Raw genomic sequence first — 18,086 nt, 5'->3', positions numbered from 1 at the left:
CATTTTTAAGTTGCAATTTTGTGCACATTTTAAGCCTCATGCATGTTATGTGCGTACTAGAAGGGTTTGTTATGTTTAAACTGCAATATTTTATCCGTTTGCGACTTCTGTAGTTCTGCTATATGTTGGCTTGCAGCCATGCCCTACTCTACAACTAGAGTTATCTATAAATTAATGCTGGTTAATTTAATTGTTGTGAACACAAAACTTTTAAGGATACTTTTTGTGCATTCAAGTAAATTCATACTTAGCACAACACTATCTGGTGGGCTCTTTTTGCTTCTTTTAAATATCTGTTGTGTATTTTGCAAATTTTTCAGCAGCCACTGTTACTGTACTGCCCCTTTTTTGTGAATAACAAATGAGGTTCGATCTCCTGTAGTTTTAATGGAATATAGCATTTAAAAAAACCTTCAACAATAAATTAAATAATGTATTGTGGTCAGGAATACCTCTAGAGGATAATTTTGCAGGTGTTAAGCTTTTCTGCCAAAGCAACATTGTAATTATCACCATGGCATCTGAGGAAGAACAAGGAATGAAAGAATGTGAAGCTTATGTTCAGGAGCATAAAATTCAACAAGTCTTGAAGGACTGCATTGTGCAGGTAAAAATAAAATATATATATATAATTTGTTTTGCATTCTTGTTTTTGTTGATTGAAATTAAAATATGATATGATATAATATATTATAACATATTAAACTGACCAGTGCTTGATTTGATTTAACCATTATTTTTATCTAATATATTACTTTATGTGATGCAAGAAAATAAAATGAAACTAGCTTTTTTTGTGCTAATCTAACACCGGAACCCACAGAATGTTACCCATATAACAATACACACATGGATATTCTATGCATACTTTTTCAGTTGTGTATACACAAGCCTGAGAAACCAATGACGTTTCTAAAGGAGCACTTTGAAGCATTAGAAAAGGTAATTATGGCTGATTGCCAGTGCATTACCTCTTGCTGGCCAACTTTTTCCATTTGTTCTATAATACTTTCTTTCTTTCCCTGTCATGTATAATGCATGTTGCAATCGTAGATTGTCATTGTGTGTTAGAACTCAAAAGCACTTTAGATGTGCTTAAATTTCAATGACATGTTTGCAAGCAAATATGCAAAGCGAAAGGTATTTCTGTTGCAATCTATTTGTTGTTTTTACAAAAAAGATTCAATAATATGTTTAAAACTATGGATTTATTTCATGAATGTTTTTTGTTCCTTCGTTATTGTGTGGCTGTAAGTCCTATTGCATGTGAGATGTTTATGGCTAACTGGTTACAATGTTTGTTTTTTTAAACCTGAAATCATGGTGATGTGGTTGAGTATTACTCAAATGTAAAGAATTGTATATATGTATAAATACATAATTTGCAAACAAACTTGTTGAAAATAGAAAATATATTTGTTGTAATTCACTGATGCCTATAGTTTTCATGACATAAAAATTGTTTTCCATTCATAGCAAGCAGAGGCTGCAGCCACAAGCACCTCTACCCAAGCTCAGGAGAAAACTCCTAGCAAAGAGGAGAAGGAGGAAGAAGAGCCTTCAATGACTCCTCCTACTCAAAACTTCCACAGTCGAAGGAGGGGTGCTGTAAGTGCAGAGGTGTACACTGACGACGATGCCAAAAATTATGTGAAAAAGGTCTGTATGTACATACATAAAGTATTTGTAGCATATACAGGTCTTATTTAAAAAAAAGAACTGTCAATTAATACTTTTTTTAGTAAAGGTGCTTGCTTCAATTGCTATTACAATATAAATTTGCAACATCTATTCTGAAAATGATGGCACAGCATGAGTATAATTCAGTAAACTTTCCTTTAAAAATTGCAGCCCTATTCTTTTTCCGTTTTACAGTTGGCTAACCATTTGTAAACCCCATATTATAGTGCTTTTGGCAGTATCTTTGTGCCACTGAAAAGTGCTACTCACATACATTTTAAGTAATGCTATATAGTGTAATATAAAATTTAATACATGTACATGATCCAGTATCTTGTGTATTGTGATGCTGAATTATGGCAGTTAATGCATTCACAGTTTCACACAACAGTGATAATATATGTACATATGAATCCTTCTAGGTAATCACCAAAGACTACAAGACAATGGCTGCACTTTCCAAAGCCATTGAAAGAAATGTTCTCTTTTCACATCTTGATGAGAATGAGAGATCGGACATCTTTGATGCTATGTTCCCAGTAACTAGCATTGCTGGTGAAACGATCATCAAACAAGGCGACAACGGTGACAATTTCTACATCATCGACCAAGGCGAAGTTGATGTTAGTATTGAACCATGTCTCTGTTTTGATTGTCAGTCCTGTACTGTGCCAAAATGGCTGTGTATTTAGTTGTGCCAAACCAAACGGTTTAGCTCAATTAAAAGTATATAGTTATGTTGTTGATAGTCAACCAAAAAGCTATTGTGTTTTTGAGTAAAAAAAGCAAAGCATACACACTTACATTGGTATGCATTGGCTTGCTGCCACAGACAAATATACATATATTGATTAACGGTGGTGTACACCTTTGTCAAAAAGGATTGATTTCCAATCTGGTGCACAATTGCAAGACCTTAATCCATTTCAATCTGATATACCTTTCCAAAATTAGATTGAAACTAAGCAAATTTTGTTTAACATTAAAAAGTTTGATTGCTTATAGAATAACTGTAAGTTTAATAAAGTCCTATTTGCCATGGTTTAGCTGTAGGTTACTCATGCTTTGTTTAAAACTTCGAGTGTTAAAATAAGATTTAACATGTTAAAAATCTTAATGACGTGCTGTGTGGTAAACTGAATGTATGTTAGAGCATTTTTCTATGATGAATGAGTGTAATTAGCTGGAAAATACCTTGCTTGCCATTCTGGTGTACTGTTCAGCACATATTCATCATGTCAGCTTACACATTGCATAACTTCGTTGTGGTCAACTGTACCATTATCTTACCTGAAAGATTGGTAATATTCTAGTTCCAGTTTCACATGATCACCACCAAGAAGTTTGCGTAAGCTTATGATGAATATATGTTCCAGTGTATCAAAATGGCACTGTTGGTGATAAGAAAATCTAGTTGTACGAGCTAACCAGCTATGAACCATATATGCTTGATCACCATTATTATTAGCACTTGTCAGTTGTCATGAGTGGTTAATATAGCTCAAGTTGTGTTAAATTCGTTTCAAGTGATGTTTGGGCATCTGTGAGGCTGATCGATAATGTACATTAACATGTCATACAATCTCGTCCATTTCGGCTAACCATTTATAAATGACAAGTTAAAAATAGACAATTATTGCTTCTAACACAATTATTTTCAATACAGATTTATGTGAACAACAACTACATTAGCACATTGGGAGAAGGAGCCAGCTTTGGAGAACTGGCTTTGATTTATGGTACACCAAGAGCTGCAGATGTTCGGGCCAAGACAGATTTAAAGCTGTGGGCAATCGACCGTGACAGCTATCGTCGAATTCTAATGGGTAGCACTCTGAAAAAACGAAAAATGTATGATGAGTTCCTTAGCAAAGTCTCAATATTGGGTAAGTCCTGATAAAAATTTGTTTACAACGTTTAAAAAATTAATTATCATAATCTTTGGACACATACTGCTTCTTTTATCACCCAATATTTGTTAGTAATATGCATATGAATTCTGCAGAGAGTTTGGACAAATGGGAGAGGTTGACTGTGGCCGATGCATTGGAGCCCGTTCTGTTTGAATCTGGACAAGAAGTTGTTGTACAGGGTCAGGCAGGCAGTGATTTCTTTATCATTGTTGAGGTAAGAATTATATAGGGTGACACTTTTCCATTGTTTTTAAGTGACATAATCAAATGCTAGTTATCATTTTATAGCATTTGCTCAAAAAATGCCTACATTAAATATTGTTTCTGTTGTTTGGTTATGTCTGTGCTGACATTTTGTGTGAATGTTAAGTTTTGATATTTAAGGGAATATCACACTCGCATTCATTTAAACTGAACTTAAAATGTTGGAACAAGCAATTATGCTGCACCAGTTAATTAAATGCCTGCAACACCACTTACTGAACACAGAGCAAAGTCAATATAGGAACTTCCAAACGTTTTCTAATGATGCTGCCTTGGTTGCATGCAACAGACAATCACAGTTGGGCCTGTAGGATTTATGTGTGCATACTTCCTGTGTTGCTGAAGGCATACAGGGCTATGCAGTCCTGTGCAAAGTAAAGTTAGACCATATATATACTGTCTATCATGTAAATATATATATATATATATATATATATATATATATATATATATATGGTTAGCTGTGACACCAAAACCATATTATGTAGGTTACATTTACGACTGTTAATTGCTTCTTAATGTGTGTTAGTTTAGCACACAATAAAATGGTACAAGTTGGAAAGAGCTAGTAGATTATAATCTTAATAAATGTTAAATTCTTTGGTTTTGCTTATGCTCAAAGGTATCATGAAGTATTTCAATGTACTTACATGGAGAGTGATTTTTCCATTTTTAATGTTGTGTTTTTCTGCCATATAATTATACATTGCTTGTGTCATAAGTCTCACTGACTATATTCCTTTCTATGTTCAGGGGTCAGCTGCAGTCCTACAGAAAAGACCAGACAATGAAGATTACACACAAGTTAGTACACTCGGACCGTCTGACTACTTTGGTAAGTACAACAATTTCCTATCAAAAGCATTGCTGAAACTACGTCGCTACGCTACCACCATATGTTTACTCAATCCACACAAAGCAACAAACATTTCCCTCCAACATCATGCTTTTGAACTCTATGTTGTGTTCTTATTCAATTAATTATTATTGATGCACGTTCATGGTTGAATTGAATGACCCATGTGTTCGTGTTAGCACCCCAATTTCTGTGGGATTTTGATGAACTTGACACATATGTTAATTGCTAACCTACAGTTACACATTCTAAGTTTTAGCCCAATCTGACAAATATGAGAATTTTTTACATTTTTGGGGCAAAATCCATAGTTTGAAGCCAAATACCATCCTATTTTTAACCCCCCTCCGTCGCAAAAACTACTCGGGCTAAACTTAATACATTTGTTTTCTTCTAGGTGAAATTGCTTTGCTACTGGACAGGCCACGAGCAGCCACTGTGGTCGCAAAATCTGTGCTGAAGTGTGTAAAACTGGATCGTCCAAGGTTTGAACGAGTGTTGGGCGAATGTTCTGAGATCCTCAAGCGAAATATCCAACAATACAACAGCTATGTTTCACTCTCTGTGTAGACAGGCCCAGAGTTTGGGCAAAGGCCACTAGTTCTTCACATGTCTCTTTGCTACTAGCGTACGTTGCCAGTAGCAACGACGCGCGCGGACGATATTATTATAATATTCTTGTTTGTGTGGTCGACGATGTTGTTTAATGTTTGTATTTCTTCCCGCAATGAAATATTTTCTTCCCGTAATCGTTTTGACTTGAATCAACTCGAACCGTCACAATTGTTTTCCTGGATTTTTGGGCTACTGATGCCACCTTCTAAGCGCTTAATATTGTTTCTAGGCATTGAGTTCATCTTAAAACATCATTCGTTAATTTGAAGACGTAAAAAAGCGCGACATTTTATTTTGCTCAATAATGATTATTTGAGCCTAAAAATGTAATTTTTTTTAGCCACAATGCTCCACAAAATTACGTCCTTTGGCTTTAACTTTAAAGAGTTTAACTTAATCTCTTGCCCTGACAACAGTTGTGCAAATTTAAATTGAACAGAACTCCAATATAGTGCTTTGGTCTGTTGGGCCTCAACAATTAAGCGCGAAACCTTATTTGGGTCAGGGCTTGATCTTATATTTGTACAAGTTTAAAACTGAACTAAATTGAACCCAAACTTTGGAACGCCGTGTGACGTCTTCTTGTGCATTCTGGGATTTCCCCTTTTAAACTTCAAGGCTCAGCTTTTAGCGTGGAATTGTTAATGTTTCTCAGATGAACTATTGCACGTTTGTAAATAACCTCTGGCTCAGTTTCCTGATAGTTTTTTTGTTTGTTTCATTTAAATCGGAATGCTGGGCGCCCTCGAGGTACTGACATCATCTAAACTACCAAATAGCCTGGAATAAGCTTTGCCTAACCATCAGTACCGGGCACTCAAAATGTTTTTTTTATAGTTTTAATGATTGAAAATCTTGTATGAACCTACGACTGTAATCATGCGACTGTACCCCAACCGTCATCATAATCGTTTTTATGGCTCATTCGAATTGTGTGTTTTCCAAGGTGCACGGTTAAACAGAGCCTCTAATCATCGAAAAAGTATAATTTGACCATGTTGTCTGTTACGTCACAATGCTCATTATTTCTTCACTTTAAACGAGTGCTTGTAAATATTGTATTGTTTCACTCTTTGTACCGTGTTAACTCGAAGATGTTAGACTGAATGAAATTGGACGCAACAGTATTGCACTTTTCTGAAAGGACTTGTTGTCCTCTTCGTGCGTCATTACGATCTATTTGCATACCAAACTTCACACAATATAGGCCAAAAATACAAAATTTTGTGGATATGTGCAACAATATATTGTATTTTGCCCGTTCTACAAATCGCACACTCATTACATTATGTCCAAGGTTAGATGACTTCTGTCGAGCTTTTCACGGAGTTACAACAATTGCATGTTTCTTTCGCATTTAATGGATGTGTCGGCCCTTTATCCTTTGCGCGTAATCCCGTTTAGTGTTGTTTCGTGTTTAATAAAGAGATACTGGCAACTTGTTTTTTTGATGGGAGTGCTGGGACTTAACAAGCATTAAATGCTATAACTCACTATAGAACAAATACGATTAGATGTCAGTTTATGGTATATTTTACCAGCGACAATGTTAAAAAAGTAGCATCTTGCCACTGGCAAGTGTTTGGTTTGGTCCCTTTATAAATTTCGCTGATAAAAATAAGAGTGCATGAACAAGACAGATATTGTATTCTTGTTGTTGTCTTGTGGTGATAAATTGTTACGATATAAGGACTAACGGTTGTGCAGTGGAAACAAAATACCCTTGCCCCTAGTGCACATATCGCCCTCCTGCGACTTTTTATTAAAATAAAAAATCCGCTGATGGTCGATACAGAGCAGTGTAAACAGCTGAGCGCGAAATTATTTTAACTCATGTAGCTTCATCAAGTTGTTAGATGCAGCCCTTGATAATGTTGATGTTTGAGCCATTTTTTCGTTATGCGCTGGCTGTGGTTAAGTGTGAGCGTGCCACGCCTGATGACGGTACAGTGCAATGTTTATGCTTTGGATGAGTAATTGGCAATGGTCGTTACATTGTGACGCATCACGCAGGATAGTTACGTATTGTACCCCTGGTATGTTTTGAAGTTTATTATTTTAGACACATCACAATTGATGAATTTTTCGATGTTGTGTTGATTTTACATATCAGCAATTGTTTGTTGTTGTGTGGTGCATAAGGTTATTATAAGTGATCAGTATTATATATTTTAAACTATTCGTTTGTTTAGTTAACTTGTGTTATTTTACCATTTTTATTAAATCATTGTGTAAGTTAATGCCAGTTGCACTTTAATTAAACTACTTGTTTCTGCATTATTTTTTGTTTATATGTTAACTCATAAGGTTAGTTTATAGTTTACATACTTTCTTAATTTTTTAAGATTATTTTATTATGTATATAACTTTTATTTTTCTGACAAAAACTTGACATACCTTTTGTGATATCTACTGTACAATAAGATCAACCACAGACAAGTTTTTCTTGGAAACCTAATAATCAAGAGACAGACATTGCCAAATATGTCTGGCTCTACATGTCCTTCTCATGCCATTGTTTGTTTTGTGATCGTAAATTGTTTAGCTGTGCGCTAGTATAACTCTGTGCTCTGTTTATCAAAGGCATATTGGGCAAACATCTTACTTATTGGGAGTTTCAAAAAGTATGTTGACCTCTTTCTGTTGGCATGGCTTATCCACCTACACATTTTTTCATAACAAGCACAAAATAAACTGACTGGCAGTTTCGGTACAGTCAGGCAACAACAGACACTACAGCAGAAGAATCAATACAATGTTGGTCTATTCTTATAATGTGGTATTAGTTTATAATAATTGAAACCTTCATAAATTAAATAAACAGATGTTGTAGAACATGAAGCAAATGTTAGCTTGCGATGACTCATGCCCTATTTTACATCATGACTTTCAAGTATATAATTCACCCTTATGTAATAGTATGTAATACATATGTTTATATTCGTAGTGTCATATTTGGTTTCCTCTTTTTAAGAGGAAAGACACTGCATACCCACTATGCTACTAAGGGACCTATTGACAGATATGACTAATTAAAGTTATATTTTTACCATAAGCTTTATTAATAAACTTGTTTGCAAATTTCCTATTCATGAATTGGTGCTAAATTTAAAACCAACCAAATGATAAGTTTCTTAACGGTTGCAAAGTGTTTGCAGTTGGCTAATTTTGAGGTTGTCTGTAATTTAATTAAAGCCAGGTGCTGTAATTGGCTGTTTGGTAAACTTTGAATTATTTATTTACATTTTTTAAACAAAAAGTATTCAAAAGATATAAATAAATAATTGTGTGGTGTTTCATATAATGTTTGTTTTTACAAGTATCCATTGGTGTTTTACCATATTTTTTTAATGAATTTTAATTCGAAAATGTGTATGTGTCAAATGTTGATCCTTCATATTTCATTTTTAAATTATTCCTCATTAATAATTAAATGTTGTGTAAAAAGGGACAGACATGTTTTGTATTTGATAAAAAAAAATATATGCACCAACTTTGTGATGGGCACTGAAATATTTATAGAGCAATGACAGACTTTATTTTTATGATATATTTTTTTTTTTAATCCAATGTGTTTCGATGTTGATATGTATGCAACATCACTATAATTTTTTTAAAAACATTTGATTAGATCAATATCAACCCCCCACAATCTACTGACACATGTCTTTAAATATTATATGGAACATATATTTTATCTGTAAATGGTGTTGCAGTGACCTGTAATTACCAGTCTTACCCAAAAGATGCTAAAGATTATATTATTAGTAGTTTGAAATACAAGTTTGCCTACATATCTCTTGCGTAACCCATCAAATATTATCTGACATGTACATCTGACTCGCAAAGAAATGTCGATTTCATGGCGAACAGCAAATGATTATATTTATATCAAACTTTGTGAAAGTACACAGTTTTGTGATTAGTCTCTGGCCAATACACGGTGCAGTTATAAATTATTCACTCAAGATTGTTGTTTTTTTCCATGGCGTATAATGTGACACAAATATGTCAAATTAAGATCGACATGCATAGGACAGGAAACAGTATTTTTTCGTTATATATAAATCAAAAACACTAAATATTTGCAGTAAATATTAGGAACAAGGTGTCACCAGTCAAGGAAGTTGTGGGACTAAATTGTTATAAATGTTTGGTAAGTAGTTTGCACATTTAAAGATATTTCATAGTTGTTTGAGCCAAAATCAAATAACAAATGTCTTATAAACCTAAATGAGTAATGATTGGGCACAACCCCATTTAAATGGTTTAAAAAGTGTTTATGTACAATACATATACTCTATTATGCCTACCCTGTCGTTGTAGGTTACTTTTAAATGTTTTTGTGTTGGACAATAATGTTATCTTTAAACTGGTTTCCTTTATCTCAACAGTCCCTGTGATTTAGTAACCACTCAAGTGTTTTGTGTGCAAACAGTTATTAAGGTCGTTTACAAATGTTTAAATTGCCCTGGGCTGATTTCAGACGCTTGTGAAAGTAGAGAGGCAGATTGTTTTCATGAAAAAATACACCTCAATCATCATAATCAAGCCATGCCTGCCGTCAGTCAAACAACTTATTGCGTTGGAGAAGAAGGAAGTGTAATTAAGTCAGGAATTGATTAAACTGTAATTTAACCAGGCATGTGATTTTTTTCTTGTTACCCCATCAATCTCAATTGTGTAGCAGCAATAATGGGTAGGTACCAGCGTATGTTTTTTTGTAAAGACCGGAGATTGCACTGCCATTATGTGCTTGTTTCGGCGGTTTGTTAGTTTTTTTACAATGCTATGGCAGGATGTGGCAGCAGTAATTAGAATCTATCTCATCAATAAAATGACAAGTTTTTTCCAGTAAACAATGTTGTAATTTCCCAGGGTCGCTTTTGAATTTTGCAAAAATTTCCTGCCATTCATGCTCCCTTGTCAATATGCTAACTTGATGAATGGATACTACTTGCAATTGAAAGGAAATAATATTTTGATGATCAAACATGATTTACAGGCATGGTTAGCATTCATGTGTCATTTGCATGTAGCTTAGCTAAGTTTTGTAGTTTGTAAATGCATACAACTTTAGGAAGATACATATAAATTTTCTATAAAGTATAAAATGGGAGTCATGGGTCTTTTTGTGGGTAGGTATTGGATACATACCAACCCCCATAGTTTCTCCATATTTGCGGAAAAATAAATTGAACAGTCATAAACTCTTCCCTGTAACAAGCAGTAAAGCGAATTGCTTTTTTGTTGAATCATTTTTTGGATGCCTTGTCCCAAAATGCCATGACTCAGATGCTGAAAACCAACGAAAATTATCCAAATAGGGTATGTTTTAACAGCACAATCACTTCAAAAGTCATTCGGGCATGAATGTTGGCAGCCTAAAAAACACAAGTGAATTTTACCTCCACCCATATTATAACAAATTTTTCCCGTTGTGTTTTTAAGGCCCTCGAGGTATTTACTTAAAATCACTGCTGTGCTGTATCAGAATCCACTCTTGTGTATCTTAATGGCCAGCCTTGAGTTTTCAGACCTACACAATGCTTTCTTTGTGCTGTTGTTAAGCAGCGCCAGTGGCTGCACTTTGCTTTTTTTGTGTAACTTGTGTTTATTTTGTGTAACTCCCTCACCACTCCCATGTTATTTTTGGAAATTGGGCATTTTAAAACAGCAAGAACTGCAGGGCAGAGTGATGACATCAGACTTCCTTACACTGTTGTGATTGGGGCAGTTTTCAAACAACTTTATTTTGACAGTGCAATTTTGTTTGAATAGCCATGGGAATTTAAGAGCAAATAATATATTGCCGGTTCTTGTTTTCTTGATGTGGAAGACAATATGTAATACAGAAGTTGTGGTACTGGCAACAGATGGCAAATTAACTACGCGGTTGATATAAATAACTTACCAAGGGGGTGTGCAAGCTTTTGTAACAGCCCATCTGAAAATGACTCTGCTCTTTTCATGAAGACTATATTTAGCACAAGAAAAAAGTTTAATAACCACATCGCGGACAAACACTTTTCTTTGTGCCTGCATTCTTGTGTAAAGTTTTATGGCAGCTTGTGTGTAACATGTTTTTTGCCAAAGAAAAATGAGTAAGTCTTTGCAGTAGCCTACCTATATGTTGTTTGACAACAACTTTTGTTTTTCTACTTCTTTTTCAGTGAAAATATCAAAAACTATTACACTAGTTGAATGTTAAACACAATGAAAAAAAATTTGTTGAGCTGTTTGTCAAATAATAAATTTAATATTGCTTATGAACAATTTAATACAGTTCATGCAGTTTGTACCACGACTTGATAACGACCTGGAAGCTTAACCATTTAATTTAATAACAATTACAATTAAACAAAATTATCCCTTTTGTATTTTTTTAGGTGCAATAGCTGTTTTAATTAAATGCAGTTTTCATGTGGTCTGCAACTTGCCTTGAAAAAAGCACCATGTCACTGAACTATCCCAGCTCTTTCCAGCTGAGTATGCCAGCTGATTCATCAAACTTCTTGCTCTCCACACTGAACAACACACTACAGGCATCGTGCAACACAAGCCCTCAACAACTGTGTCACATCAATGGTCAAGACAGCAGTGACTCCTTGCGTCATGTATGTCGTGTCTGTGGAAAACAGTTTCGAGCAAGCAGTCTACTGGACATCCACATGCGTGTCCATGTAGGCGCAAAGCCCTTTGTGTGCCCAGTGTGCAACCACCGAGCCACACAAAAAGGCAACCTGAAACTGCACATGAAAAAGCACCATGGCCAAGACCTGCCGCCCAACATAGACATCATACCTGACAGTGGAATTTGGGGAAACTTTGACAAGAACTTTGTGCCTAAAGATAATGTAGTAGTGGATCCCAAAAAGTCATTGGCTCACAGTTCATTGCTCGACCAAGAAGTTGTTGATCTGATAAAGAAGTGTCAGAACAGCATTGGACAAAGTGGAATGGGTCGAATAACTGAGAGTCTCAAGGACTTTATAGAGATGGCACAAAATCATGACCTGTCAGCTGAAAACTCCGCTGAAAAGATGTGGGAACTGGACAACAACAATTCAAATAACAACGGTTTAAATACAATCCCGACCAGCAAAGAACAACTGCACAATGCAGCCATGCAGATTTGCAAACGCTTTTTACAGAACAATATTGAAAATCGGTTGTCACAGCAGAGTAATGGCATTCGAAGTATGGAAGAATTGAGCAAAAAGTCCGAGAACTCTGTGCATTGCAAGATATGTGGATGGGAGACCACAAGTCCTGGCTACCTAAATGTTCATATGCGAAAACACAAGGAGGAGTCGCATGTATGTTCTGTCTGTGGAAGAGCTTTTAAAGAAACATGGTATCTAAAAAACCACATGCGTTCACATGTCAATGACCTGACAAGCGGACCGAGTTCATTACTTCTAGAAAATTCAAACATATTAACTACAAGCAATGGTTGCATCAACAAACCTGTGCTTCCTGCAGTGGATCCTAAGAAACCAGAGCATTGCAAAGACAACTCTTTTCCGTTTTTGTCCTTGTACTCGGCTTGTGAGGCCTGTGGTCAGGTGTTTGACAACAAAAACCTTGGCAATCATTCATCAGAATGTGGTGACAGTAAAATGAAAGAAAGCACTCTTTGCAAGTTGTGCAAGGCAGAAGTTAGCTCCGAAACTGAAGCCAAGAAAAGTTTTACTGAAAGTCTTGAGCTCTGTAAGCCACAACCAGATGAAATGCTGAAGCAAAAAGTTCCATTTGTGACAGAGTTGAATCCTCTGATTGGCTGTCTGACCGTTAGCAAGAATCTTAAATCAGAGCCTGAACAAGCAGATGTTCCACACCAGCCGTCCCAAAAAGAGGTTCTAAGGCAGGAAATTTTGAAGTCAATGAACAAAAGGGAAGCTCAACAGCAGTTGTCTCGCAAAATATCTGCCATTGTCCAATCAACTACACACAATGAATTGGCTTCCAATGTATCTAGCCTTTCCAGGAGCCACCCAAATCTAAGAATGATCCCTGTGAGCAGTACGGAGAAAAACGTGCAGCCCTACAAGAACTCAGCCATGCAGTCTTTGGCAGAAATTGGAAAAACACTCAAACCACAAACTGCCGCTGTTCAAAAGACCAGTTCCGAGAGATTTAGGCCAGCTGATGTTCCACTGAAGACAATTCCTCCAGACAAACGTACAAATGGTCTGCAGCAGGGATTTCAGTGCCAATATTGCTTGAAGTGGTTCAAATATCGCAGTGTCCTTGGCATTCACATGAGATCACACACAGGAGAGAGGCCTTATAAGTGTTCATTTTGTGGCTATGCAGGCACCCAGCACAATTGTTTAAAACTGCACATACAACGACACCACCCCAAAGAGTATTTAGCCACACACAATAGCCTGGTTCTGCAAAATAAGCTCAACATGCAGTCTACAATCACCAAAACCATTAACAGCAGAGACGAGATGCTTTTAAGTGAGCAGGCCGCCAAATTTTCACCAGCACACTGTCCAATTTGTGGAAGGGTATCACCATCGCCTGGTTACCTAAAGATTCACATGCGCTCTCATAAGAAGACCCTTGATCATGTTTGCCACATCTGCGGGCGCGGGTTCAAAGAGTACTGGTACCTCAGCACCCACCTACGTACGCACAACCGTGATGCAGCATGTGTTCAAAGCATCCCCAGTTTGTCATTGCAGTCCACAACTACATCTGCAGTGCCCGGATCCAACTCCTCATCTGGCAGTTTCAAAAGTTTAGTTTCAAAAAGCAACAGCATTGCAACTGGAAATGGCTTTAGCCAAGAGAGCTTGTTGATGTCCCAACACTCATCACTCAAGCCATCATCATCTTGGAGTCCACTAAGCATGCAAGTAGATGAATTTGATGCCTCTGAACAAAGTAATGGCATTTTTACCAGCATTCATCATGCTGGTGCCACTAAAGTGTTGTCGGCGCCAACTTTTGTTAGCAAGCGCAAAGCGTTTCTTCCATCTAAATGGCAAACAAAGCCATACCAGCCCCCTGAAGATAACTTGTCAAGAAGAAAGTCAAAGCCAAGGAAGATATCCCATGGATCCTACTTAAGTCCAGTTTTCAAGCAGTTGTCTCCACTACCTATAAATAGTGAAGAAAATGACCAGGTTAATATATTTTCACATATATCATTTCTAACTCAACTCCCCCAAACAAATAAATAAATAAAATTGTATTTATGTATCTTTTGGAGGGTTTTTGTTTTTAATTTAAGTGATGTTTTAAAACAGCCGTAAGACGTGTTGTAGTTTCAAAAAAATGTTTAATTGTTAGGATGTGTTCACACACAAGTGCCTGTTTCGAATCACAGCATATCATTATGTCATCCATGGCACTCTTTGTATTACGAAAATTCAGTAGTAGAGCTTCACTAATTTCCTGTAGTTTGTGGCAAGCAATCAAGCTACACAACTGCTTTTCCGCCAACTCCTGTAATTTTCCAACTGGTAATAAATGTGTTTTGACAGGTTGGCTGCTTTGAAACGGAAACCTCCTCTTTGCAAGATGGTAAGTCACAACAACACATTGCATTTTAGGGTGTATTGTAATATAGTATGAAACTTTTGGTTGCTTGTGTTTTTAAACTTTAAAACTTTTACACGAAATTTTTAATAAGCGGTTGCTAAACACACGATTAATTTTAACATTTTATGTTAATTTTAACAGAGGATGAGATGCCGCTTGATCTTAGTGTCGCGACAACAATGGCGACCGACCACGAATCCGAGAAGCTATGGCCAATAGAATTAAACGAAGACGAGCCACTGAATTTGACATTGAAATAGTGGATTCACAGCATGTGGGGAGCCCAGTGGGAAGCGGTTGGCGCGACTATGGCGCCAGGTTTTTGAACTAGACAACTTTTTGTGCTATTTTTATCCTTCTGCTTAGCTCGAAGTTTGTAACCCCATTTATACTCGCTTTTTTACATCCGTACAAATACCAGCGGTTTGGTGAAGACACTTTTTAACAACAGTAACCACATATTTTGACGGCCGTTGTTGGCGCTTAAAAAAACATCGGGAATAAGTGCGGAAACCATGGTGAAATACGAAACCAGATTAGGCCGAAAAAAAAACTTTTCTGGCGTCCAAATCGGTTGGTATTTCGTTCCGGTTTCAGTTACAAACAGCAGGCCGGTTATTTGTCAAAAATCAAGGCGTTCCATTAAAAAATCTTTATCTTTGTGTATTCACCAATGGTGTAAAGCGTTATGTGACTCGCCATATATTTAGCATGTTGGGAGTGAACGGTTGCCCTATTTTGGTCTGCTTAATGTCATCATGCGCACAACTCCTGCCTGTTATTAAAACCGAAATGTCGCTGCGAAAAGAAACCAGACTTAATTTTTACATATTTTGCAATCACTTGTCCCTGTTGTTTGAATGTAAACCCCACATAATCGAATTTTTAACATTTGCTTGCACAGTAACAGTTTGGTTTGCTTGGCAAGCAATATTATTTTAACAATGGTGCGTAGAACTGAAACTTTTTTAACTTTTGTAGATATATATTTCATTAATTTCTATCAGAACAATCTCTTTTTCGAATGAAGGTCAGCATTTGTGAATACGAAACCAACTATGCTGGCTCGTTAAAAAAAAATTTCAATCAAGTCCAACTTGAGCGTCATGGTTACCCCCAAACATCTAAAACGGTTGTTACCCGATCTGAACGATTTAAATATAGACGCAAAACCCGATGTAGGAATGTGCGCATCACCGCCAAAGTGTACACGTACCAGCAGCTCACAAATTATTCATTTGCTTGACGGCATGCCAAGTGGGTCGAACTTGTTTGTACCAACCAAATCGTTCGTTTTATTTTCGTGACCTCCGTTAACAACACAACGGTGCACGCGCAAGCGTTCCCAAAAAACCAGCGTTCACGTGATTTTTCATAACGGATGAGAGCAAACGTATTCATCCGGGTTCAAAGTTTTAAAAAAACGGTAAAACAACATTACACCAATCACAGTAACTATGATGCTAGCGGTATATAACTTGTGTGTTTATGGAACAATGTGCATGTGTTTTATTAACTGTAGCAGGTAAATTTATTTCCTTACAACGTAAAAAGTGGCCTTTTTACAGTTCAAATGGGCAAAAGAATTTTTAAATCACAATTTTGAATAAACGCGGATATAAGCGTGCGTTAATTTGACGATCAATGCCGTATTGTTGCCGACGCAATTCAGAAAAACGAATTGCTTGCACAGCCGACTTGCGAGCACCCCCAGAAATTGCAACTTTCGAAAAAACATCGTTGTTATTATTTATGTTGCGTCAAACCCCGTTCGACAAGAGTTTAATCATGCGATTACGCAGCTGCGAAGTTGTCAATGCCATTTCCCGGAAATCAATTTAAGTGAAAACCTCATTTGCGATTTATTTGAACAGGATTGCTATGATGCACTGCGTTTGACCTCCAACGACAATGCCTAGTAATGTTTGGCCGCATTTTTGCTCATAAAGCCGCGAATTTCCTGCGGCGTAATTTTGTATTTAAACTTTCGCGAATTTCGTAACTGTAGAGATATCATGAAAAATTGTACGTTTTAGTATGTTCCTAGTTCTTAAAACAACAGGCTTGACTTAATCGTAATGTATGCCCTCCAATTGTTAGTGTTTTGTAATTTTCTTTGCAATATATCCAAACAATGAGGTCTTTACGCTCGTGTTTGGAACTGGATTTGCAACAGTGCACTATTTGTCCGTTTTTTATGTGTTTTCACAAGTGTATTTAGGGATAAATCTGTATTTTGTACTTTTTTTAGTGTAACAGCTTGCAACACTGAACATTTTCGTACAAAATGTTTTTACGTATTTCTGCTTTTCGTTTGAGAAACGTACTGTGCTGTACTCGCTGTATCTTCATTATAATTTACGCCATTTACTCGTTTTTTTCTGCTTTGTTTTTCCTACAAGCGCTTTGTATACTTGTGAATTCAACGCCCGTTAGTATAGTTAATGCCGTACAGTCCGTCTTATGGTGCCCATGTTGATAAACTTACCCCGAGCTTATACGTTGCATGTGACTGCTTATCAGTTACGAATTTATCCCTCCTATAGCGGACGTACACGAGAAGTTAATGTCGCACAAATGAATTGAATATAACACGATGTTAGAGAGGACGATGCTATCTTTTGAGTTATTTTAAAACGCTAATGAACTGCTGACAGGAATATTAAAACTATCGTGATGACATGATGTACATTGTATTAAAACGCCAGCCCAGCACATTCCGCTAAAAAAAAACTTTGTGTCTGCGTCGCAAGTATTTTATATTCGCTCGCTTAATTCACTTGTCACTTTTGTACTCTTAAAATAGTCGCCGCCCGCTGTATTAACAGCAATATATATTCCCATTCTAAGCCTTGTTTCATGTGTTTCCACTGCAGTAAGAATTGCGTCGTTCTGTACTACCTGCTGTTGTTGTTGTTGTTTTGCCTTTTTACTCCCCCGCCAGCTCAAAGCATCGCATTCACGCCCAAGGTGAAACATACCCCATGACCTTGCTTGTGCGGTCCACCTTGTCGTTGGCTCGAGTATATTTTTTACTGCGCAATATTTATTTTTTCTGAGCCAAGGCGTGTGACGTCACGGCAAACGATTTGTGAGTTGATGTTGTATGTTACCGAACAAGCTGATGAAAAGATCTTCGTTGTATTGTGTTTCAATTTTCAGGGGATGTACTTCAGTATATGAACTGTGATAGAGTACAG

At 36.6% G+C, this 18,086-nt stretch overlaps 1 protein-coding gene and 1 pseudogene across 2 annotated transcripts; both read left to right on the top strand.

Annotated features, from left to right (window-relative positions):
* The first annotated feature begins 362 nt into the window (after positions 1–362).
* Positions 363–6,770, top strand: LOC145906712 (cAMP-dependent protein kinase type I-alpha regulatory subunit-like). The gene is made up of 8 exons (XM_082994164.1): positions 363–607; positions 877–942; positions 1,477–1,659; positions 2,103–2,303; positions 3,347–3,566; positions 3,686–3,807; positions 4,611–4,692; positions 5,111–6,770. The coding sequence occupies exons 1-8, from the start codon at positions 515–517 to the stop codon at positions 5,281–5,283; spliced, it is 1,140 nt and encodes a 379-aa protein (XP_082850290.1). The 5' UTR covers positions 363–514; the 3' UTR covers positions 5,284–6,770.
* A 4,969-nt stretch (positions 6,771–11,739) lies between these two features.
* On the top strand, positions 11,740–18,012 carry LOC145906213 (uncharacterized; annotated as a pseudogene). The gene is made up of 3 exons (XR_014402805.1): positions 11,740–14,468; positions 14,829–14,868; positions 15,028–18,012. The product of XR_014402805.1 is annotated as an uncharacterized LOC145906213 (transcript).
* The last annotated feature ends 74 nt before the right edge of the window (positions 18,013–18,086 follow it).

The sequence above is a fragment of the Ascidia mentula genome, chromosome 6 (genome assembly GCF_947561715.1).
Source record: "Ascidia mentula chromosome 6, kaAscMent1.1, whole genome shotgun sequence".
NCBI lineage: Eukaryota > Metazoa > Chordata > Ascidiacea > Phlebobranchia > Ascidiidae > Ascidia > Ascidia mentula.
This window is presented reverse-complemented; position numbering and strand designations above follow the sequence as displayed.

What these genes read in the sequence shown, in the direction of transcription:
- LOC145906712 (XM_082994164.1), top strand. Translation starts at nt 515, where the DNA reads ATGGCATCTGAGGAAGAACAAGGAATGAAAGAATGTGAAGCTTATGTT. An exon ending in TGAAGGACTGCATTGTGCAG is followed by an intron (nt 608 to 876) that starts GTAAAAATAAAA and finishes ATACTTTTTCAG; the next exon opens with TTGTGTATACACAAGCCTGA. An exon ending in CGGACCGTCTGACTACTTTG is followed by an intron (nt 4,693 to 5,110) that starts GTAAGTACAACA and finishes GTTTTCTTCTAG; the next exon opens with GTGAAATTGCTTTGCTACTG.